Source organism: Oryzias latipes, chromosome 8 (assembly GCF_053564925.1).
Source record: "Oryzias latipes strain Hd-rR chromosome 8, Olatipes_Hd-rR_3.1".
In the NCBI taxonomy this organism is placed as follows: Eukaryota; Metazoa; Chordata; class Actinopteri; order Beloniformes; family Adrianichthyidae; genus Oryzias; species Oryzias latipes.
In genome coordinates, this window is record NC_136244.1 from 13,091,513 (window position 1) to 13,115,924 (window position 24,412).

The 24,412-nt window shown below is 37.5% G+C and overlaps 2 protein-coding genes across 3 annotated transcripts; both read right to left on the reverse strand.

The window, feature by feature from the left end:
* Positions 1 to 829: 829 nt before the first annotated feature.
* On the reverse strand, positions 830 to 4,733 carry LOC101174191 (calcium-binding protein 5-like). Its single transcript, XM_004071504.5, has 6 exons — positions 4,514 to 4,733; positions 3,670 to 3,700; positions 3,414 to 3,557; positions 3,030 to 3,139; positions 2,753 to 2,900; positions 830 to 1,927 (listed from the first exon to the last, which is right to left on the reverse strand). Exons 1-6 carry the CDS (start codon positions 4,562 to 4,564, stop codon positions 1,899 to 1,901), a joined length of 513 nt encoding a protein of 170 aa, XP_004071552.1. The 5' UTR covers positions 4,565 to 4,733; the 3' UTR covers positions 830 to 1,898.
* Positions 4,734 to 9,439: 4,706 nt separating this feature from the next.
* On the reverse strand, positions 9,440 to 20,821 carry LOC144994289 (uncharacterized). 2 transcript variants are annotated; one of them, XM_078951480.1, is made up of 7 exons: positions 20,628 to 20,713; positions 20,494 to 20,517; positions 18,157 to 18,289; positions 16,452 to 16,602; positions 15,701 to 15,954; positions 13,667 to 13,809; positions 9,440 to 12,761 (listed from the first exon to the last, which is right to left on the reverse strand). In XM_078951480.1, exons 4-7 carry the CDS (start codon positions 16,553 to 16,555, stop codon positions 10,062 to 10,064), a joined length of 3,201 nt encoding a protein of 1,066 aa, XP_078807606.1. In that variant the 5' UTR covers positions 16,556 to 16,602; positions 18,157 to 18,289; positions 20,494 to 20,517; positions 20,628 to 20,713; the 3' UTR covers positions 9,440 to 10,061. The 2 variants fall into 2 exon arrangements, with proteins under 2 accessions (XP_078807606.1, XP_078807604.1); XM_078951478.1 differs by lacking the exon at positions 18,157 to 18,289 and having other exon boundaries at positions 20,628 to 20,821.
* Between the last annotated feature and the right edge of the window lie 3,591 nt (positions 20,822 to 24,412).

Consider the following 24,412-nt stretch of genomic DNA (forward strand, 5'->3'; position numbering starts at 1 on the left):
AAGGGATTCTGGTAATAACTATTCTGTAAAAATCTATTTTTGCCTATCGTGCTCGTGCAGCTCTTTTGTAGTTCTTTTTTTTATAGACAGCAGATGAGAATTAGTGTGGTGATTTTGTCTTATATGCCATCTGCTCATCTGAGGGTCCCATGTTGAGGATTACAGTGTTTGATTTAATCCACCCCAGAGAGACAGATTATTCCTTAGATTGTTCACAATCTCATGGGGTCGTATGTACGATGTTTTGTGACGCGTGATTCTCTCTGGATATTTAGTGCATTTTAAGTCTGTATGGACAAAACAGTCACTTAGATTTCCTGACATTAGCAAATCATGTAACAGCCCACGATGGGATGAAATAATTTCTTGCAAAAAAAAAAAAAAACAATTGAAATTTCCATGCTGTCAATTAGTTATGCAATAGCATTAGTAAAAATTAGAGTAATTCCCCCCCCTAATACATATTGGGTCATTTCTCTCAGAAATCTCTCCTGTGATGGAGTTTTCTTGAAATCTAGGTGTAAAAACTCAATAAGATATAAAACTTGTTGTATTGAAATATGAGCTTTGATTTTTCATTTGTTTTGGCCAGTTTATATATTTATTTATTCTTTTGCAAATCTGAGTTATCTCAAAAATGATTACTCAAAAGAAAAACTTGAAGGCTTATGAATGGATTTTGAGTTTCATGGCATCGTCTTTTAGAAAATTGTAAAAAGATTTTAAAAAGTAAAAAGTTACACTCCTTCTTTTTTAAATCCTAACTAAACGGATCCATCTATTCTATTACACAAATCTTTCATGGGAAAAATAAAAAATAGACAATGTCAAATCTGAGAAAAAAAATAACTTTATTTTCCACACTGTGACATTTAAACAAAACAAATAGAATCTGCATGAGGCAAAATAAAAGACAAGCATATATTTGTTGTTTCAAACTTATAATAAATAGTGACCTAAAGGAAAAGGTTTATAGATGGTGAGATACGTTATTTCAGTAATACATGAGTGAAAAAGGTAAAAAAGTGACTGAAGATAACACTGATGGAGTTGCTTTTCATTTGTTTTATTATGAAGCATGCAAGTCATTTCACTAAAAACAGTAAAAGTGTGCAGATGTACAGCCCACTAAAGAGCTGCTACTTCAATTTAAATCCTTTAAAAATTCACCTGGACATCATCAAGAACACGAGTTTGCGACACCTCCAAGCTCTGACGCCTCAGTCTAAGTCTACAGGGAAGCATGAGATAATACAGCATCATTAAATAGGGATTCTGTCAGTTTTACTTTGTCCTATGTGCATTACATATAATTACTACATATTTCACATTTATGTAAAGATATTGTGGAAAAATCCAAAAAGTCAAAGGTCCATGAGGTACTATAAAACCACAGAAATAAAAACTGAATAATCCAAATGTAGCTTCATAATTTCAGATTGAGTCGCTCATTTTTAAGAAACTAACATACATTAAAGCTCCAGGAACACATACTCATAAAACATACTCATTTTTTAACTAAAACCTCTCACAGTCTTTGGACATTTTATACCCAGCACTAAGCAGCCACATTTCAAACATCTACTAAAAACCTCCTACTTTCATCAATCAGTCAATAAATAAATAAATAAAACAGAAATATAATGTCTCTGATTTTTGTAAACAAATACCTAATGAGTAGGGTGTACATTAAATAAAGGATAAAAATGAGTTATGTTCTAAAATTGCAAAGCAATTTAATATTCTAAGATTTGTCAGGGTTGTGCAGAAATGAAAATATATGGTAGTTAAAATTTGAACCATATGCAGATGCGACTTCAGATGTAATAAAATGACTAGAATAATATTGGAGTCAAAATCAGCAGAAGATACGTCTTCTCTTGTTTTCACTCTTGTCCTCATTTCTTTGACATCATTTTGACAAACTCTGTAAAGACAGCAATAAAGAGTTAAGTCAACCATCCTAACCACAGTGTAACAGGAATTATTGTCAATAAAGTTTGGTTGTCAACAGGATTATAAAGTATATCATACAATTATAGAACTATTCAAAAAGCAAAAGTCAAAATTATTAATTTTAATATTTTTTTCTCACATCGCTTCAGTCAATTAAACATTTTTTTATTCGCGTTCACTTTCTGTGCTTTGTTTGTTCATTAGTAAATAATAATAATATAATAATAATAAATAAACAAAAATACAAAAAAAAATAATTGACTTAATTATTTTACTTCACTTGTTTAAAAAAAAATTGATAAGCTGATTCATGAATTTTTCCTAATGAAACATAATTTTGTACATATTATTAACTTTTGATACTCGACTAAATTTTTCCTGAAACAGTGTTTTGTTCATTTTACTGATACATTATTATTTTCTAATCATATCAATGACTTTTATAAGTAACATAATCTGCATTTGGATACTTCATTGCCATGTTGATTTCTAAAAGTTATTTTTACAAAATAATTTAAGTAATTCATCTTTGTCATGTGCTTTCTAGGAACCGGATATTGATAAATCATGTAATAAAATGGTTACAGTAGAACAGGGGTGAGATTATATAAATTCGCTTCCTTCCACTCCCTTTCAAGCAATATTTAATTTTATGTCTAATTATGCTAAGTTTGATTAGTTATTGTATGAATGTATAACTGATGATTGTATTGTTTTTGTGTATTATTCCTATTTGATTGCTTGAAATAAACCATTTTAAATAAAAAAAAATGAACTTGTTGCATCAGCAATTTACCTTCAAAGTCAACTTTTCCATCTCCGTTGTTGTCAACTTCGCTGACCACTGAGTTGATCTCATGTTTGCTGGTTTGCTCCCCAAGCAGCTTCACCATAGCGAGTCTCAACTCCTCGGATGTGATTGCCCCATCACCATCTATATCAAACTTAAGAGAAGAGAGGGAAGAAACCGGAGAAACCAGTTTGAAGATTTCATAGAATTGACTTTAATTTAAATAAGAACATTTGGGATCCACATTGAGGAACCAAAAAGGGTTCTGAGAAGTCAAGTCTACCTCTCTAAAAGCATCTTTGAGTTCTTTCAAGCCGATCATCCCTGCTGTTTCATCCAAAAGCTTAGGAGTCATCAGTTCGACAAAATCGTCAAAGTCCACCTGTCCCCCTACTGTGGGGACACAAAAAACATTAAAAACGCAAGAAAACAAGCATTATCTGTCATGTTTTTTTCCAAGGTGCTTAGAAAAATGTCATGCAGCAATAAAGCATTTTGCATACTTTAGCAACTACTCAACATCCAAAAAAAATTACTTTTTGCCAAGAATTTATGTTCTAGCCAATAGAATTACAAGTGTTTCTTTTACAAAAAAATCCCTTCTTAGAAAATTCCATCGTCCGTTTTTATTTTCCTTATCATTATTATATTTATGAAATATACTCACAGTTCATGTTAATGTTCTGGCTGAGTTCAATCAGCTCCATTTCTGTTGGCATGTAGCCCATTGTTCTCATCAGATTCCCCAAGTCTTTGCAGCTTATGTAGCCGTCTTTATCCTTATCAAACTCCAGAAAGGCTTCACGCAACTCTACAAACCAAACAGATTGAAGAAAATTGAGTCCTTTGGGAGTCAATAATGATGATATTTATATTTGACATGATAAAAACAAGATTCAATGGAAATAGTGTAAGAAAGTTACCGTCCAGCTCATCATTTGTAAGATTTCTTGACTGTAAAAAACAACAAATATGACCTTATGTTAAAAAAAATAGTTTCAAAGTATGAGTAAAACTAAGAGTAAAGTTTTTATTTCATGACGGTCACCTTTTAATTACAGTTGGATTGCTTTGTAAAGGTCTTTTACATTTATTTACGGTCTAAACACCAAAATACATTTCTTTATTTAACAGTCAGAGTTTGGAAAAATGCAAATTAAAATGACATTTAAAATCACCAAAATAAGGTTAGAAATTCAATTTTAAAAAGTTTTACACAGTTGTCAAAAATGTCGGTGGAAGTCACATGCACATGCCACTACGTTTTAAATCTAAAAACTTCAGACATAGCTCGGCTTGAGACTGTTGTATGACAGCAGAAGAAAAAAACATGTTATTGAATAAACCAGGGATCAAACATGTAGTGTACATTCAGGTTTTAAAGCAGAGCTTAGGCACCGATTTGCTCCAAAAATCCCTATTGGACAAAGCATGAACTACTAAACTACATTGAAGGCAAACTGTGTAAAGATGTCAATCCTGTTTGTATAATTTCAGGCTTTTGAGGACATGGTGCACATAGAAATTGTTTCATCTTGGTATAAATTTTCCAGTCTGCTTTCTTTCCTATTTTAATGAACGCGGTCTGATCAATTTTTCGAAGTTTAGAATGATTCCAAAGACTTGATTGAGTATTTTAAAAATGGTCAAAGTAACTTTTTTTTCACCCGAAAAATCATTTTTATTTTTTACCCAATAATTAGTCAATGTTTCAGTAAAATTGATATAAAACCAACATGTAAAACTCATTCACATTTACTGACTTACTTGTCTCCCTTTTCCTCCTCTGAGAAAAATGCAGGGCTGTTTGACACTCATGATGAGAATCTCGGTTCGGATCCTTGGCTCTGAGATCGACTGAATCTCTTTGTGCAAAAGAAAAAAAAGGCTGAAGCCTCAGATTTACATAGCCCCAGCTGGCTGCTCTCTGTGTTTGGAGAACAGGATCTTGTGAGTACAAACCGGGATCGGGAGTGCTGTATATCCCAGAAACCAGGGATGACGTCTCGTGTGGATTATCTTTCCAGCTTTGGTTCGAAAGGAAAAGATAGGCTTAATGCTGTGCACATTTTCACAGAAGCTAGAGCTCATCTCAAAACCATCATTTCTTTAATCAGATTTGAAATTGCACCAAATTGACAATGAACTACTTCTGTCATAACAATTAAGTTTTCTGAATATAGCCTTGTTGCAATTTAGCATATACATTTTTCAATAAATCAACTAATTCCAAAATGTATATATTTTTATGTACAACTGGTGGAGCAAAAAGGTCATTGTAAGTTATTGATTCTGCAAGTTGTCCCACTTGAAAAGATGAGAGGTCTGGAATGTTCATTATAGATAAACTTCAGTGCAGAATCACACATTGTATGATTTTTAGAGAGTGTATCTGCATTAATGGTGGAGAAAATAAATATTTGGTCAATGACAACACTTCACCTCAATACTTTGTAATGTAACCCTGGTTGGTATATTGACAGAGGTAAAATGTAACCATGCAGAATCTACTCCGTGGGTTCTATCATTCCTAACTGGACTCAGCTGTCAGCACCCACCTCATCAGCACTACCACTCTGACCTTCATTTAAGATGTGCCTGCTCCAGTATTTACCGCCAGTTCATTTGCCCTATATGATGCAGTACTTGGTCTCAGGTTAATCTAGTACTTCATGAAGTTATTCCTAGATCTTCGTCCTACTCTCCTGTGTTCTCATGACTACATCTTTGTCTGCAGGATCTACCACCATTTGTGCCGTCCTGGGTCGACACATCAACTCACTGTCTGGTTTTGCCTGAGGACTCTACCTCCATGCCACGCCACGACTTCTCGCCACACAGCCGATACCACATGACAGGCACCACCGGTTCGCTCCACCCGTGGACTTCGCATCACAACAGAATGAGGAATACGCCACTCACCGTCTTGGACTACATCCTGCATTTGGGCTCGCTCTCTACCATTGTCCCAAGACGCCACCATTGTTTCCTCCTCTAGCCGCAGAACACAACTCCTGAGTACCAGTTTCCTCCTGGACAATAAACTCACTGTAATTCATTCAAGTGTCTGTCACCTTTCCGGGTTGCTAGAATCTGGGTCTGTTTTCGTTCCTCCGTATATAAGACAGATGTCTTACATACAGCTAACCAGTTGAAACAGGTGTTATTAATACAGGTAACACGTGGAGGATAGCAGAGATTCCCAAAGAAGTAACAGGTCTGAGGGACAAACTTCCTATTGCTCTGTAGGAGATAAATACGTATTTTCTTCACCATTATACAAATAATTAAAACAAAAATCAAACAATGTTATTTACTGGAATTTTTTCCACATTCTGTCTCTCACAGTTAACGTGCATCTGTTTTATATATATGTACCTCTCTCATCTTTTTAAGTAGGACAACTGGCAAACAATGACTGCCAGTAACTTCAAATCCGGAAGAGTATACAGCAGATCTCCGGAAAATCTCAGACATTGTGCTCGAAACTGCAACTACACAGGATCTTTAAACTCGTTGGTAGAGGAACTGAGCTTAGAAAAATGGGTAAGAAACACCTGCAGAGGGTGAAAAGAGTTTGAAATTGCTCCTCTTTGTTTTTGGTTTTAAAATCAAAACGTTATTCAGGAAAGGGCTGTTGAACCAGCATCCTGGTGGTTTATCATTAACCCTGCCCTGACTGCCACCGATAACCTGCTGTTTCCAATAAGAAGCTCCAACGGGAGGACAGTTGGAGATCATGTGTCGGCTCTTTAGTTTGACACCTATTGTTTAGAGATTTATTGTCATTATTTTTTGGTTTTATATAATATGTCTAATCCTGCTTTTATATGTTTCTGTTGCACAGATTAAATGAGCAGATTGCATTCCCCTTATCAGATCACATATAGATTTTGCTGCCATAATGTCCTGACCCATTTTATAAAAACTGGTAATGATGTAAGCCTTCATCATGTTATGTCATCATCGGGATGGAATGTTTCCAGTTAGCAAAAGGATGAGAAAAACTTCTTGCGCGATTACAGTTCTACCACTTCACAGGAACATACTTCTACTTTGAATAGTTGAAACTTCCAAAATAGAAAAGTTGGAAATTTGACAGCTTTGGTAGTCTAGAGATCCAGTGCTGTTGAGTTTTGACAGCCGAGCAAACGTCCAATGATCCTAAGAGAAAACAAATAGTGAGAGTCACATTTATAATTAGAAAAGGAAAACGAAAGAGCGATGTAAAGGACAGGGGTTTCAAACTTCAGTGAGTCAGAATCCACATATGGCATCTGACTGGAGGACCACATCCCAAGTAAAAGAAAACAAAAGACATATAATATTTATGAATATTTAACACAAAACTACAAAGACCCAGTGACCTTGTAGTTAGAGTGCCCGCCCTGAGACTGGAATATCGTGGGTTCAAACCCAGGCTAAGTCATACCAAAGACTTTAAAAATGGGACTTTCCTGCTTGACCCTCAGCATTAAGGGCTTGGATCAGGGGGTTAAGCCACCAAATGGTTCCCAAGCGCAGCTGTGTCTTCAGCTAACTGCTCCCCTAGGGGAGGGGCCAAATGTGGAGAACAAATGGCACACACCTAGGTGTGTGTCAGATACTGTGATTTAGAAACTCATAAAACTAAATTTTATTACCTAATAAATTGCTCTTTTTCTAAATAAAAGTTTTTGTGACAAACTCAAAATATAGAAAGTATGTACTTTGATGCAAGTCAAATTCATTGAACAAACAGATAATTCAATATCTGAACTTATTTAGGCCATTATTTTTGTAATATTAGAATAATATGTCTACTAAATCATCAAAATTTCACTTAGATTTTAACGTGAACAAACTTTGACTTTGCTTCTTTGATTGTTGTAACTTTTTCTTTTACTCTGGCTTTTTTGTGTTCTTCTTTGTTGGCCTTTACACACCTATTGTTACAGCTTCAGTGAGAAGCTCATGCTGGTCCCTCACAAAGCTCTGCTTCCTTTGAAAACATCTGTCTTGAAATAAAAGAAAACATTTTTTTTCGTTGAGTGATTAATAAATTCTGCCCTATCAGTTAGTTATACTAAGAGGAAAATAACGAAAGAAACAGATGAGAGCCATGAGAGCCAAATTATAAATATTATTTTTATATAAAATAGTCAGCCATGGGCTGCAGGGTGGTGCAGTGGTTAGCACTCTTGCCTCACAGTGAGGAGGCCCTGGCTCAAATCCTGACTGAGGCTTTTCTGTTTAGAGTTTGCATGGTTTCCCCATACATGACATGAGCAGGTTTTCTCCAAGCACTCCAACTTCCTTCTGCTGTCCAAAAACATGCTTTATAGGAATTTGTTAACCTGAAGCAGGTGTCTTCAACCTTGTTCCGTGTGAACTGGGGCCTTGCTGGTTTTGCAGCTAACCCAGCTACAGTAATTACTGATTGGCTGGATTGAGTGAGCCCAGTTTCTGATTGACTGAACACACCTGATCCAGGTGACCAGAAATGACTGAAGCAGGGTTAGCTGCAAAGCAAGCAGGGTACCCCGCCTTTCCCCTACAGATACCAGGACATTTGTGACAACATTTATTCTGATTAAAAGGAAATTTTAGTAAAACAAAAAATTTACCAAGCCTAAGTCTGATGTAACATTTTCACCACCAAAGAGGCAATATAATACAAACTTATCTGAAAAACAAAATAACAAAACAGATATCTTTGAAGTGCACTTCTCTGTTCCTTTTCAACCAACACAAGCCACTAGAGGGAGACAACACCTTTTTAGACCTTCATGTCATTCATTTTTAAGACATGTTAGTGACGTCAAAATCTGCAGGGTTTTTATTTATAATCCTTGCCCATTGAAGAGTTTCTAATCTTGCTTTTTCAGCCGAACTAAACCAGGTTAAGGTGATTAACTGTAAAAATCCAGTTAATCTTAGTAAGACAGAAACTCTGTTGGTCATTTGTAGATTATTTTACTGATAGAATAAGGTATAGACTGCTATAAGGGATTTGACAGGTCACAGAATATATGAGCTAAATGTACAGTTGATGCAGGGGCGTGTCCCCTAAAGAGGAACTGTCCTCAAGTCCCCTATCATCTACTCTCCAATGCCTGAGACATTCACCGAGCACACTGCCAGTTGGCCGTTTTTAAGTTTCAAAACTCAAATTTTCACTTTCAAATCTTTTTCTGGTTTCACCTTTTTTCAGTTTCAATTCAGAAATCTTCAGTTTCAACTTTTGGGCTCCTTCTGGTGCATTTAAATGACAGACCAATCATAATGATGAGGCTGAGAACTTATGGCTCAGTGCATAGAGCTATGAAAGAAAAAGCCTGAAGCAAGACTTACAAGACTTTTACCGCTTTGACATTTCACACCAAGCGTCTTCCAACTGCAGGTGGTGGACATGTGCTAGCAAAGACTAGAAAAGGAAAAGAAGAATCCCCTACCTACTCGTCCATTGTGAACACCACTTAAAGCCTCTACAAGAATCGAGACTAGCAAGTTTTTGAATGAGAGGCAGATGCCTGGTGTGAAGGTAGCATCACAATCCTATTCTTCCACACACATTCACAAACTGATGTAAAAATGTTTAAATTTAAATCTCATCAGTTGAGTCTTTTACCACTGGGGATTATGTATCTCATTATAAAACCCCATCTTTTTTATTTTTAGTACCAAATACAAAAACAAAAATTACAAAAAAACTTTGCTTATTATGTGTTTATTCATAAAGGCATAAACCCACATGTTTTCCAGAGCAACACTTAAAAACAATATTTTGACAGAGGCTTTTTCATTTTACTGCCACCAATAAGAACTCCAAAAAAAAAAAACTAAAAAGAGCAGATAGAAAATATATGTAAATGAAGTGGCTCAGGTTGTCACCACCACTGATTAAACTGCAATCAGTAGGAATAAACATAGTCATGGCGATAGTAGTTGTAGTAGTTGCTGTAGTAGAAATTGTAGGGGTAGTTGTCCTTCCAAAAGTAGCTGTGGTAGTAGTTAGTAGCAGTTGTAGGATTAAATGCAGAACAAGAAGTATTCTTACCAAAACTAGTTGTAGTAGTAGCTGTGGTAGTAGTTGTAAGAGTATTTGTTAGAGCTGTATTCTTGCAAAAAACAGTTAGGAGTAGTTGCAAGGTTAATAATCTTGCCAATGGCAGTTGTCAGTAGAAGTAGTGTTGTAAGATATTTCTTTAGAACGTATGAAAATCGTGTTAGGGTCACTTCATGTGGAACTGACAGTAACAAAATTACCAGTAAAAAGTTTTCAGATCCAGCGTGGATACCAGGACACTGAGTTAAACACTGAGTGTCTTCACTTTTACATGTCAAAGCCACCAACGAAAACATGGAAAAACAAAACAAGAAAACACAGAGAGAAGAAGTGAGTGAAGTGGCTCAGGTTGTCACAACCACTAAATATGCTGTCATCAGCAGTAGGAGTAAGAGTAGATGCGGTAGTTGTAGGTTTTCCAGTCGTGCCCATAGTAGAAGTAGTAGGAGGAGGAGGAGTAATAATAGATGTGGTAGTGGTAGGTTTTCTAGTCATGCTAGAAGTAGTAGTAGTAGGAGGAGTAAGAGTAGATGTGGTAGTTGTAGGTTTTCCAGTCGTGCCCATAGTAGAAGTAGTAGTAGGAGGAGTAAAAATAAAAGTAGATGTGGTAGTTGTAGGTTTTCTAGTCATGCTAGAAGTAGTAGTAGTAGGAGGAGTAAGAGTAGATGTGGTAGTTGTAGGTTTTCCAGTCGTGCCTATAGTAGAAGTAGTAGTAGGAGGAATAAGAGTAGATGTGGTAATTGTAGGTTTTCCAGTCGTGCCCATAGTAGAAGTAGTAGGAGGAGGAGGAGTAAGAATAGATGTGGTAGTGGTAGGTGTTCTAGTCATGCTAGAAGTAGTAGTAGTAGGAGGAGTAAGAGTAGATGTGGTAGTTGTAGGTTTTCCAGTCGTGCCCATAGTAGAAGTAGTAGTAGTAGGAGTAAAAATAAAAGTAGATGTGGTAGTTGTAGGTTTTCTAGTCGTGCTAGAAGTAGTAGTAGTAGGAGGAGTAAGAGTAGATGTGGTAGTTGTAGGTTTTCCAGTCGTGCCTATAGTAGAAGTAGTAGTAGGAGGAGGAGTAAGAGTAGATGTGGTAGTTGTAGGTTTTCCAGTCGTGCCTATAGTAGAAGTAGTAGTAGGAGGAAGAGGAATAAGAGTAGATGTGGTAGTTGTAGGTTTTCCAGTCGTGCCCATATTAGAAGTAGTAGTAGGAGGAGTAAGAGTAGATGTGGTAGTTGTAGGTTTTCCAGTCGTGCCTATAGTAGAAGTAGTAGTAGGAGGAGGAGGAGTAAGAGTAGATGTGGTAGTTGTAGGTTTTCCAGTCGTGCCTTTAGTAGAAGTAGTAGTAGTAGGAGGAGGAATAAGAGTAGATGAGGTAGTTGTAGGTTTTCCAGTCGTGCCCATAGTAGAAGTAGTAGTAGGAGGAGTAAGAGTAGATGTGGTAGTTGTAGGTTTTCCAGTCGTGCCCATAGCGGAAGTAGTAGTAGGAGTAAGAGTAGATGTGGTAGTTGTAGGTTTTCCAGTCGTGCCTATAGTAGAAGTAGTAGTAGTAGGAGGAGTAAGAGTAGATGTGGTAGTTGTAGGTTTTCCAGTCGTGCCCATAGCGGAAGTAGTAGTAGGAGTAAGAGTAGATGTGGTAGTTGTAGGTTTTCCAGTCGTGCCTATAGTAGAAGTAGTAGTAGTAGGAGGAGTAAGAGTAGATGTGGTAGTGGTAGGTTTTCCAGTCGTGCCTATAGTAGAAGTAGTAGTAGTAGGAGGAATAAGAGTAGATGTGGTAGTTGTAGGTTTTCCAGTCGTGCCCATAGTAGAAGTAGTATTAGGAGGAGGAGGAATAAGAGTAGATGTGGTAGTTGTAGATTTTCCAGTCGTGCCCATATTAGAAGTAGTAGTAGGAGGAGTAAAAGTAGATGTGGTAGTTGTAGGTTTTCCAGTCGTGCCCATAGTAGAAGTAGTAGTAGTAGGAGGAGGAATAAGAGTAGATGTGGTAGTTGTAGGTTTTCCAGTCGTGCCCATAGTAGAAGTAGTAGTAGGAGGAGTAAGAGTAGATGTTGTAGTTGTAGGTTTTCCAGTCGTGCCTTTAGTAGAAGTAGTAGTAGTAGGAGGAGGAGGAGTAAGAGTAGATGTGGTAGTTGTAGGTTTTCCAGTCGTGTCTATAGTAGAAGTAGTAGTAGGAGGAGGAGGAATAAGAGTAGATGTGGTAGTTGTAGGTTTTCCAGTCGTGCCCATATTAGAAGTAGTAGTAGGAGGAGTAAGAGTAGATGTGGTAGTTGTAGGTTTTCCAGTCGTGCCTATAGTAGAAGTAGGAGGAGGAGGAGGAATAAGAGTAGATGTGGTAGTTGTAGGTTTTCCAGTCGTGCCCATAGTAGAAGTAGTAGGAGGAGGAGGAGTAAGAGTAGATGTGGTAGTTGTAGGTTTTCCAGTCGTGCCCATAGTAGAAGTAGTAGTAGGAGGAGTAAGAGTAGATGTAGTAGTTGTAGGTTTTCCAGTCGTGCCCATAGTAAAAGTAGTAGTAGGAGGAGTAAGAGTAGATGTGGTAGTTGTAGGTTTTCCAGTCGCGCCCATAGTCGAAGTAGTAGTAGTAGGAGGAGTAAGAGTAGATGTGGTCGTGGTAGGTGTTCTAGTCTTGCCTATAGTAGTAGTAGTTTTAGCTGTAGTAGCTGTACGAGTAGTTGTAGGAGTAACTGTAGTGGTAGCTGTTGGAGCAGCCGTAGTAGGTGCAGCTGTGGGAGTAGTATTTTTGCCAATGGAAGTAGAGTTTGTAAATATTTCTGTTGAACATGGGAAGTTCACGTCAGCGTCACTGCCTGTGGAATTGATAGTAACAAAGGTCGGTTGCATGCCAGGGATAATTTCACGGATCCAGTCCTGATACGAGGACACAAGGATGAAGACTCCTGTGCCATCACAAGAAGCTGAGTTGTGATAAGAAACTCCAAGTAGAACCCATTGACAACGCTGTTTAGCAACAAGTGGTGATCCAATGACGTTCTGTAAAGAAAATAAATAAATCAATTTTCGTATAACTTTTTTGTTTTTGTTTCTGTCAGTTATATTAAATAAAACTCTCCCACATTTTCTTACTTTTTCTTTATGATCATAGTTAGTCCTTCATTTTTTTAAGGTCTCCTTTTAGATTTCATCAGCATTAATTCAAAAGAAGAATACTGGAGTAAAAGGAAATGTAATCACTAAAACTTTTATGTAAGTAAAAATTATTTAGAAGTGAAAGAGTAACATGTAAAAAAAAATCAGGCTCAATGTTTTTTAAGTTTTTTTTGTTGTTTTTTTTTTTCTAATGCTTTAAGATAATTTTGGGTTCACTGAATGAAAATAGAGAAGCGTATTGTTCACTGACTTTTGGACAAAAGGAGGCTTTCACTGTGTTAAATAAAACAAGGATGAACCTGATTGTGTTTTGCTGAAATTCTGTTCATACCTTTAAACACCTATTGACTGATACCAATGAACAATAAAAAAAAACGATTTTATATTATCTGGGTTGCAGATGTGTCAATTATGGTTGTACAGTCAAAGTAGAGGGTAGTCTAAAGGTTTATCGGCAGAATTCCACTGGATCATTTTCATTAAGATCTTTTCATGTAGATATTTGCTGATAAAAATTTTGACCCAATAGTTCTGTGTATCCTTAGAAATGGTTTAAGTGTTGGTTCAAATGTTACAGACAAAAAGAAAAATCCAGCAATGGATATAACCCACAGCTGAGTAGTTTTGCTATTAATCATTATTATGTGTTGAAGTCTAGAAGTGAACTACTTCAAAAATAAGATGCCTTAGAAAGAAATGCAAATTTAACCTAAATTAACTTTTTTGATAGTTTTGTGCTATTAATGTACCTTGTAAAAAACAAGCACAAAACAGGACACAATACTAACCTGACATGGACTGGGTCCACCCAGTCGCACACACACAGCTCTGTCTGCCGTAACATTTGATTCAAATAGAAGTTCGCACTGATCGTTGCTCACGATTGATGCTTCAACCTCCTTCATTTGTTTTAAAATTCCATCCCGAAAACCTATCAAAGAGAGACTTCAAAGCTTAAAGCTCAGAGGATGTTCAAGACATCTGAGTAAATTAGGTGATACACTTCTCAAAAAATGTACCAATATTTTTATCTCTTGGAAAAAATAATACAATACAATTATGTCCAAACAACACTTTTAAGTCATGAAAGACACAGAACAGAACAGACATAGAATCATGCAGTCTTTATCAATGTATTGAAACACAAGCTAATATCAAGGATATGCTTACATGCTTTCACAATTACTGTTTTTGTGTGAGCTTGAGCATCATTAACAAGTGGGTGAGACAATATGAGACATAATATGTACTTTGTCACACAAACTCTCTATAGTAGGGCTGCTTATTACTGGTCCTGAAGATCTACCAACTTCAGACTGAATGAACACAACTGGTCCAGGTTATCAGCAGCAAGCAGTGCAGGGAAAGCTGGAAAACAGGCAAGGTGGTAGATCTCGAAGACCAGGAATGAGTAGTCCTGCTCTATAGTCTTACACAAGTAATGTCATAGTCAATAACAAACGCTATTAGACTATATAATATAACATTATACGTTTTTGGAGCGTGGGAGGAAGCGAGAGAGCCCAGCCAGTGGGTCCCATATGGTTTAAAAATGGGCAGGAAATGTGGGCCCCTAATGTGTTTGTCCGCAGTTCATAATAATAATACATTTTATTTAAAAGCAGCTTTCAGAACACCCAAGGAAACTGTACAGATTCAAAAGAAAACATAATAAAATCACAACATGTTAAAAACAATAAATAAGTTAAAATCATTAATAAAATCAGATAGCAAAAGATGAAAAATTGTGATCAGGGTAAGCAAATGTAAACAGATGGGTTTTGAGTCTGGATTTTAAAATTGAAAAGGAGTCAATGTTATGAAGGTCTGGGGTAAGAGAGTTCCAGAGTTGGTCACCATACGGGCCGGAGGGAAAGAAAGCTGATGGGAAGAAGAAGACTGTAGAGAGCGAGAGGGAGCGTTGATATGGAGGAGAATAGAAATATAAGAGGGAGCCAGGTTATGGAGAGCATTAATGTGTAGAGAAGTGGTTTGAATTTATTCCTGGAAGCTACTGGAAGCCAGTGTAGCTGATGGAGAACAGGAGTGATGTGATGGAAGGAAGGGATTTTGGTGATGATGCAGCCTGTTGAATTCTGAACCAATTGAAGTTTATTCAGTTTTCTTAGGAAGACCAGAGAGAAGTGCATTGCAGTAGTCAATGCGAGAGCTGACCAAACTATGAACTAAAATGGAGGCGGAGTGGACGGTGAGGGAGGGGCGGAGACGGTTAATATTGCGTAGATGAAAGTATGCAGACCGAGTAACGCTATTGATGTGAGATTGAAAGGATAGTGTACTGACAAGGGATGACACCCAGACTCTTTATCTGAGGGGAGGGAAAAACTGGAGAGGAATCAATGAAAGTGTAAAATTTGAAACTTTGGAAAGGGTGGATTTGGAACTTACAAGGAGTAATTTGGTTTTATTGTTGTTAAGTTTGAGGTGAACCAGGTTTTTACTTCAGACAGACAGGAGGAAAGGGAGGCAGGTGGAAGAGAAGAGTTGGGTTTACACGTGACGTATAGAGCTGAATGTCATCTGCAAAACAATGGAAATCAATGCTGAATTTATGGAATATATTGCCAAGGGGTAGTAGGTAGGAAATGAAGAGGAGGGGACAGATAACAGAACCTTGAGGAACACCAGAGAAAATGAGTGAGGGTTTAGATTTAAAAGACTTCAGTTGGATAAACTGAGTTTGGACTGTCCTTTGAATACTAGTTTAAACTAGAAAGCCGAAATAACTGTAAAACACTAAATGAAGGAATAGTTGTAATTTTTACGTGTGTCTATTCAAATGGCCTTTAGGTGTTACTTACCTGTGTCAAGTACAGTCCCCCAGATAGAAGTGCCATTGTCGAAGATGCTCATGTCTGAGGCCAAGGGAATTGCCTGGACGTTGTTTGTAAAATTAACTGGACTTGATAGCTTGATGAGACAAACTCCAAAGAACTCCCATGGTGTGGATTCAAGGTTACAAACGATGTCAACCAGTGTCCTGTTCACTGCATTGGGGTTACCACCCAAACGATTTTGTATACCCAGAACAACTTCTGTATCGTTGATGGAGAAACTGTGTTTAAATAATAAGATAACAAAAAATAATAATAAAAACAACAAAAAACACAAAAAATATCAAGATTTCATTAGACAGAAATTATTATGTATCAGTTAAAAATGCACATTAGCACTGTAAAAGAAAAAGTAGAAGTTTGTATTTATCAAATTTTGTATTATCAAATATTTTAAATCCAATTATTTTATTCATTTTGGATTTTAAACACAGACACACAGACAGTCAGTAAAAAAATAAAAGCCAAGTAAAAAAACAAAGTAGATCACTCCAATTAATGTGTTTTTAAATTATTTCCCCCTCATTTTCCCATGTGTGTATTTAATTTAAAATACACATACAATACAATTTCATTGTATTTTGAGAGAAAAAATACTGTAAAAGAAAAATAATTAATTTAAAAATAACTAATTTAGTTGCTTTATTAGTTAGTATGTAGGCATTTCCTTTTGCTTCCTTATACAACAAATTATAAAGATGAATGTAGATCTCCTTACCTTGATACACAAATGCCCTCAACAAGCACCCACTGATCTGTGATCAGTGACCCTACACATTGAAGTTGAGAATCTACTGTAGAATTTAAGTACACATAAACCATCCAAGGGGAAGTTCCTGGTGATCCATTGTCAGCAAGTGTCGAATTATCTGTCAAAGAATGGAGAAAAATTTAAGATTTTTGATTAAATTAACTACGACAATGCAGGTGTGAGTGCTTTAATTTGTAAATGGTAGTTGAACATATATCTGTTGGAAATTCTGAAGCCATTCATTTCATGCTAATAGCTCGAGGATTTAAAGTTCCCTTGAGCCAAACATTTGAATTAATTGTGGAAATTTTCGTTTATGTTTTGCTTAAAGTCCTTATATTGGCTTAAGTTGCTCTGAATTGAATAAATTGAATTGAATTGCAGGGGTCTGCTGAAAATACAGAAGCAATCTGTTAGGAATCGGTCCTCTGTCTCCTCCTCTGGCCATCTGCAGGAACAATCACCAGAGTACTGACCACCTCCTGGTGTCCATGCTGCAGTCTGCATCAACCCTTTCCCTGACTACCAGGATGTTCCATGCAGCTGCTTCCACCCATTTCTTAGCCACCTGTCTCTCACCTGCAATTACACAACCTCATTATATGAGCTCTGCTCAGTGCGAAAAAGCATCGTATCTACTGAGCTTTTTATTTTCATAGCTATGTTTACTCAGCCTTGTCACTGATCCTCACTTGACCTTAGTCTCGGTTTGCCACATCGTTTCTCGCATCGTTTTAGCCCTCATTTTTTTAGCCCACATCGTTTTAGCCCGCATTCTTTCTCACCTGCATCGTTTCTCACCCGCATCGTTTTTCACCTGCATCGTTTCTTACCTGCATCGTTTCTCACCCGCATCATTTTAGCCTGCATAGTTTTTCACCTGCATCGTTTCTCACCTGCATCATTTCTCACCTGCATTGTTTCTTACCCGCATCGTTTTTCACCTGCATCGTTTCTCACCTGCATCATTTCTCACCTGCATCGTTTCTCACCCGCATCGTTTTTCACCTGCATCGTTTCTTACCTGCATCGTTTCTCACCCGCATCATTTTAGCCTGCATAGTTTTTCACCTGCATCGTTTCTCACCTGCATCATTTCTCACCTGCATTGTTTCTTACCCGCATCGTTTTTCACCTGCATCATTTCTCACCTGCATCGTTTCTCACCCGCATCGTTTTTCACCTGCATCGTTTCTTACCTGCATCGTTTCTCACCCGCATCATTTTAGCCTGCATAGTTTTTCACCTGCATCGTTTCTCACCTGCATCATTTCTCACCTGCATCGTTTCTCACCCGCATCGTTTTTCACCTGCATCGTTTCTCACCTGCATCATTTCTCACCTGCATTGTTTCTCACCCGCATCGTTTTAGCCTGCATTGTTTCTCATCCACATCGTTTCTCACCTGCATCGTTTCTCACCTGCATCGTTTCTCACCTGCATCGTTTCTCACCCGCATCGTTTTAGCCCTCATTTCTTTAGCCCACATCGTTTTAGCCTGCATTGTTTCTCACTCGCATCGTTTTTCACCCGCATTGTTTTTCACCTGCATTGTTCCTCACCCGCATCGTTTTTCACCTGCATTGTTCCTCACCCGCATCGTTTTTTAACCTGCATTGTTTCTCACCCGCATTTCTCACCTGCATTGTTTCTCACCCGCATAGTTTTTTACCTGCCTCATTCTCGTCCAAGCCCAAAACAAACGGCTTCCACCTTCATCTGCTCAAACTCTGCGCGCTTTCCCTGTTTCCTGCCCAAGTCCAAAGTTGAGGCCCGCCAGTCAATCTGTCCACAGCCAAAATAGCCTAAGAATTTCAAGATTGCATTAGATTAGCAAAACCCATAGAGTAAATTTTAAAAACGTTCAAACTTCTAAGTTGGCCAAAAAAAAAGGAAATTCTCAACAGGTTGGAATATTGAGCAAAATGCTAAAAGTAAATAGAAGAGAAGAGATATGGTGGCCCTGAAGTACAAATTACACTAAAAATTACTCAAGGCAAACCAATATTAAAGATCACAGCAACAATTGAAAAAGCAAAACAAATTATAAAAGCCAACATTGAAGTGAAAACAAAATTCCAGAAACTAAAACACAATTCCAAAAAAAGAAACTAAATAAAAAATTAAATGTCAGAAAACTCTACCTTTTCCAGCTTCTAATTGTGTTTCTTTTGTATTTCATTTTGATTTCCTGAAATGTCTTTGTTTTCCAATTTAAAATTTTTCATTTTTACTGAAACTGGAAAAAATACAGGTATTATGGGACATGGATAATGACCTTTGTCCATTGTTTCAACTGAAAGTTATTTGGCATGATACTACCCATGCTCTGTCCTAACAATAAAACTTGTATTACTATGCGGACATTGAAGATGCATTTAAAAAAAATAAAAAATGTCTAAAATCAAACATCATCATCCGATCTTTGATAGTACCTATTGGGTTCCTTATTGTGTTTTATTTTCAACATTTCATTTTGAGATTAATGTTGCTTTCCATAACCTTTGTGCTCTCTGAGATGACCCCACCCTTGCATTGACGTGTTCTCCCTACCCTGGTGTCCATGTGTCCATGGATCACATGGTGTCCATGTGATCCATGGACACCAGTGAAGATCACAAATCATTGAAGAAAAAAGGTTCAGAGCACTGTTTAGTGGGTCTAGATGACCCAACTCCCAATGTTAACGTGCCTAGGATAGCACAAGGGTTAATGTATATTTTTGTTTTGTTTGATTTCTTTAATTGTTAAAATTTCTAAAATGTATGTTTTTTTTCATTATTTGTTTTGTGTTTTTAATTGTCAGTTTGATCTTTAATTAAATATTTGTTTTTGTGTTGAGTGATTTGTTGGTGTGATTTGGACTTCAGGGCCACCATAGATACGTGTAAATGAACTACATTGAAATGGGCCTAACATCTAATCAATTATGACCTATTTTCGAAAATCACAAACTATATCCTTAATTCTTGTTATAACAAATCTGTTTAAAATACAGAAAAATATTTACTGTATGCCATTGCAAGTTTAAAATGAATGATAAAGCTTCAAAAGTGTTTATTTGAAGCAGAACATATCTTTATGTATAGGTTCTATGTGAACAGCAGCTCATTACTGTAACAAGATACAGAGGTTGTGGAAACACACTTGATCAAAAGTGTGAAAACTAAGCTTTTAGTCTGGTGAGTTGAGAATCCTATACATATCAATGGTTCAGTTGCAGTTTTACACCCATCAAACAGATGTTTACATCTTCAAAACTACCTTTTTGTTTTTATATATTTTTGTGAGAATCACAACCCTTTGGGCTACAATGTGTGATCATGTCATGTCTCTAAGGTCAAGTATGTTCTCCAGTTAAATTCAAGAGTAAAAAAAAGTAATCTGATTTAAAATGGCCAATTTAATGAAAGTCAAGTAAAGTTTGTCTCAGATTTAGGGCCCAAAAGAAAAGAGTGGCCCACAACTTTATCAGTGGTATTTTATGAAACCAGAGGCCTGATCCTACGCTTCACTGAAAAAAACTAAGACTCTTTGGCAAACAGTGTTGGAGTTATGGCATTTTATCAGAAATAAAAAAGGTCTTCTTCTCTCCACATAACATTTTGCTGAATTGAATCCACTAAAAATGCAAAAATCATCTGAAATACAAAAAAAGTGATTGCATAAAAGCCACTGGGAATTTTGAAAACCTCAGTAAAATTCTTTCACACTTTTTCATTCATTGTTATGGGGGTGAAAATCTCTCTACTAATTCTTGCTAGATTTAAACATATTAAACAATTAAACATATTCATAAACATATTCATTGTTATTATTATATTCATTAAAAAGGCACAAAGACCTTTTTAATGGTGTTACACTGAAATCATATAACAAGCGATGGTTTTGTGCCCAAAACTAAGACACTGTAGAACTCTAATTTGGATAAAAACATACATTGAGCTCATTTGTTAAGTGTTTGGACCAGTTTTCAAACATGAAAAAAAAAGATTGTTGCACAGCTCACCAGTAGCAACCACTGGAGGACAACCTGAAACATGGAACAGAGAAAGAAACATTGAACCAAAACTATCCATTACATTTTGCACCAACAAAATCTCACATCTACAAAATAAATGTTAATGGGTAATATTTTCTTACCTGAGCAAAGCAGAAGGGTCAGCAAAGTTACTCTGTACACAAACTGTTGGAGAGCCATCGTCATTGTCATCTTCTTTCACAAAGTCTCAGACTTTAAATGCTGTAAATTCTTCAGTTTTGGTCCACCCACAGTTTGGGATTGTCATGCAAAGTGAACGAAGTTCTCACCTCAAGGAAATATTTGTCAGAAGAGGTAAAAGGTCAAAGATGTTGGGTTTTTTTAAAGATTCCTGTGTTTCAAGATCTCCAATTGCAAAAGCTGCACAGTAGTTAAAATGCACAGGGTATTTTAAAATGTTCAAGCAAAGCCAACCAAGCGGAAGATCACTAATACTGTAAATCTGTCACTTTTGTGCAGACTCACACTTTTAACTAGAATGAGACGGATCACAATCTCATGTATTAAAATGCATTCATTAATTAACTATTATATATACTATGGGTAAAGTATGCAATCTATTAAAGACTGCGGGATGAAAATGGTGAAGAACATTGGTTTGCTAATGTTCGCCTGGGTCGGAAAACTGGTGCGGAGAACTGAGGACATTTCATCCGATATTGAGAGACAGTTGGAGGCGAAAGGAACAGAGTTCTTTTTTTTATTCGCCTGCGATGGAAGCAGCCACGCATTTGACGCTTCTTTTTTCTTAAAGGAGGGAGAATTTCTCTGTGAGCCCTGATGACCACCAGAGCACCAGCAGAGCTGTAGTGTGACGTCGAGTGACGCAGTTGACACCAACAACTCCCTCCCCAGCTGGATAAAGGCAGCTTTCAACAAATGCAAACGTTTGCTAAGAAAAGGCAGAGCTTGTTTGGCTACACATACTTGTGCGAAAAGCCATTCTTGAATGCGTGATGGAATTTAATAAGAACTGTTTAAGGAACTCTTACTTGCGGTTGTAAAATTTGCCAACCTGACAAATTAGACAAGAATTTCCCAAAGCCTATTGGTATTCGTAAAGCATCTTTATAGTTAGCATGACTTTAGGAACTTTATAAAGGTGTAGTCACATGCATCTAGACAGGTGCTGCAGGTCTTTGGGCCCCAAGGACCCATGGAGGGTCATAAAGAGGAAAGACAAGTCAAAGTACATTTTAAGGAAAGTGCAGGTGTGTCTTCCCAGCAGATTGGCCCTGGAGCTGGATGCTCCTGGTGGCTCTGCGGCCCTGTTCTTGGTGTCTGAGGTGGGTTGCCTGGCGGACGGATTTCCTCGATCTGCTGTCACGTGTTGGGTTCTGGGGGGTCCAGCTACCACTGCTGCCTTGCCTTCGGAAGGGGTCTTGTTGTAGGGGGACCGGGCACTTCCCCTATTTTTACATTCTATCGTTCACCACAGTAGAACACAGACACTCACCTGAGCACAGGTGTCAGCTCACCTTTGCACAAGTATGCGTGATGGAATGACATGCACGACACGCATTTGTTTGCATAAGTATGTGCACCAGAGCTGTATTGGTATTGTGTATGTGTTGACGTGTTTATGTGTGAAAATTTTTGGAGCCAACAGGTATGTTTGTAGCATTTAAGTGTGTCTGTGGAAAGGCCCCACCCTTTTGGCTAACATCTACACCTGTCATTAATAACGATAAATCTCCAGCAACTTGTTGCTTTGTGTTTCTATTCCCCCTACTTCCTTGTACCCATATCCCCAATCTCCAACACCCCAGACTCCATTTTTCGGCAGTTTCTGAGGCTGGTGTGTACAGAGGTTTAACTTTTGTTCAAGCATTTGGTATGACCTGTTCCTGGGAGTATGCACAAAAAAAAAAGTTGGGTAACGCTTTATAATAAGAGTCCTTAATAAACTATTTATAAGATATTAAAAAGCACTAGTAATGTTTTAGTAAGATGCTTATCGATACATTAATTAGCATTTTTAAATGTCTTACAACTGATTTACAAGTTTAAATAAGCTGTTTATAAATACGTTAAAATATTCCTTAATAAACTACTTATAAGACATTAACAAGCATGAGTAATGTGGTATTAAGCTACTTATAAAGACATTTATTAGCTTATTATTCACAAGCTATTTATAAATTGCTTTTATGGGATTAATAAAAATATAATAACAGTTCTCTTATTAACAGTTTATTGAGTTTTTTGCAGCCCCCCAATTTAAAGCGTGACCAAATATGGGGTGCTCTTTACGAGCCATTTATAAATGGCTTGTGGACAGTTACTGCCCCTTGGAAAGGGCAGATTCTGAGTGCAAACATTTTGAAGTTTATCAAAGAGGTCAGCTACCTTCTAGAAAATGGTTTTGCTGTTCCTAGCTCCAGCTCGTGGAGTTCTGCTTGTGCCGAAGCCTGACAATACTTTCTGCTTCTGCACAGACTTTTCAAAAGTGAACAAGGTCACCAAAACTGATTCGTATCCATTACCACGCATGGAAGATTGTGTTGACCGGGATGCTTCTGCCAAATATGTCACAAAATTTGTTAAAAAGATTATTGGCAAGTTCTGTTAACCTCTCGTGCATCTGAGATCTCTGCATTTGTTACTCCAGATCAGTTTTTGCAATATACAGTAATGCCATTTGGTCTTAAAAATGCCCCTGCAACGTTTCAGTGCCTCATGCACACTGTTCTTTCAGGTGTAAGTGACTGTGAGGTGTATCTAGATGATCTCGTTGTATTTTCACCTACATGGGAATCTCACATGGCCACCTTAAGGGAAGTCTTTGATCGATTGTGTAAGGCCTCGCTAACCCTTAATTTGGCTAAATGTGACTTTGGAAAAGCCACAGTTTTTTACCTTGGTAAAGAGGTTGGTCAGGGACATCTCCGTGCTCTCACAGACAAGGTACATGCCATTGTTAGTTTTCCTGTCCCCCAAAATCGCAAAGAACTTTGTCGTTTCTTGGGGATGGCTGGCTACCATCGTGGTTTTTGTCGTAATTTTTCAGACATTGTAAGCCCTTTAACTAGTTTAACCAGTACAAAAATCCCATTTGTTTGGTCAGCTCAATGTCAATGTGCATTTAAAACTGTGACAGCTCGTCTAAGCTGCGCCCCAGTTCTAGCAGCCCCTGACTTTGAACGCCCTTTTAAGTTGGAGGTTGATGCCAGTGCCTCTGGAGCAGGAGCTGTTTTGTTGCAAGAGGACGATGATGGTATTGACCATCCTCTCTGTTATTTCTCAAAAAAATTCAATAAACATTAGGTTCGTTACAGCACCATTGAGAAGGAAGCACTGTCTGTGCTATTAGCACTCCAATACTTTGAGGTATATCTTGGTTCCAGTTCACTTACTGTTGCTATTTACACTGACCACAACCCCTTAGTTTTCCTGTCCAGAATGCAAAATGCAAACCAACGGCTTATGCAATGGTCTTTGTTAGTGCAGGATTTCAACATTGAGATCCTTCATAAAAAAGGTTCTGAAAACTTCCTGGCTCTCGTGCCTATTCGTAAGGTAGCTTTTTTTGTAGAGGGGGGGGGGTGTTTTTCAGGGGGAGGGTGTTACGACCCTTGTCGTATTTGTGTATGTTTTTTTTATTTGTATTTAATGTTTTGTATATTGAGTGTTTGTGTAGGGGGTTGAAAGTACTTTTGTATGTGTGTAGGTTCTGTTTCTTTTTCAGGTGACCTGGATTGCTGCACTAAGGCCTTGTGGCTGCCCAGGATTGGAGGACGAGTGACTGGTGCTGCTGCTCAGGATTGGAGGGAGGAAGATTGATGGCTGCACGTGACTGGAGGATGGGACTTTAAAAACCTGGCATCTCCACTGCTCCATGGAAGAATTCTTTGGCTGGAGTTTCTGTCTGTCCTTCCCCTCCATT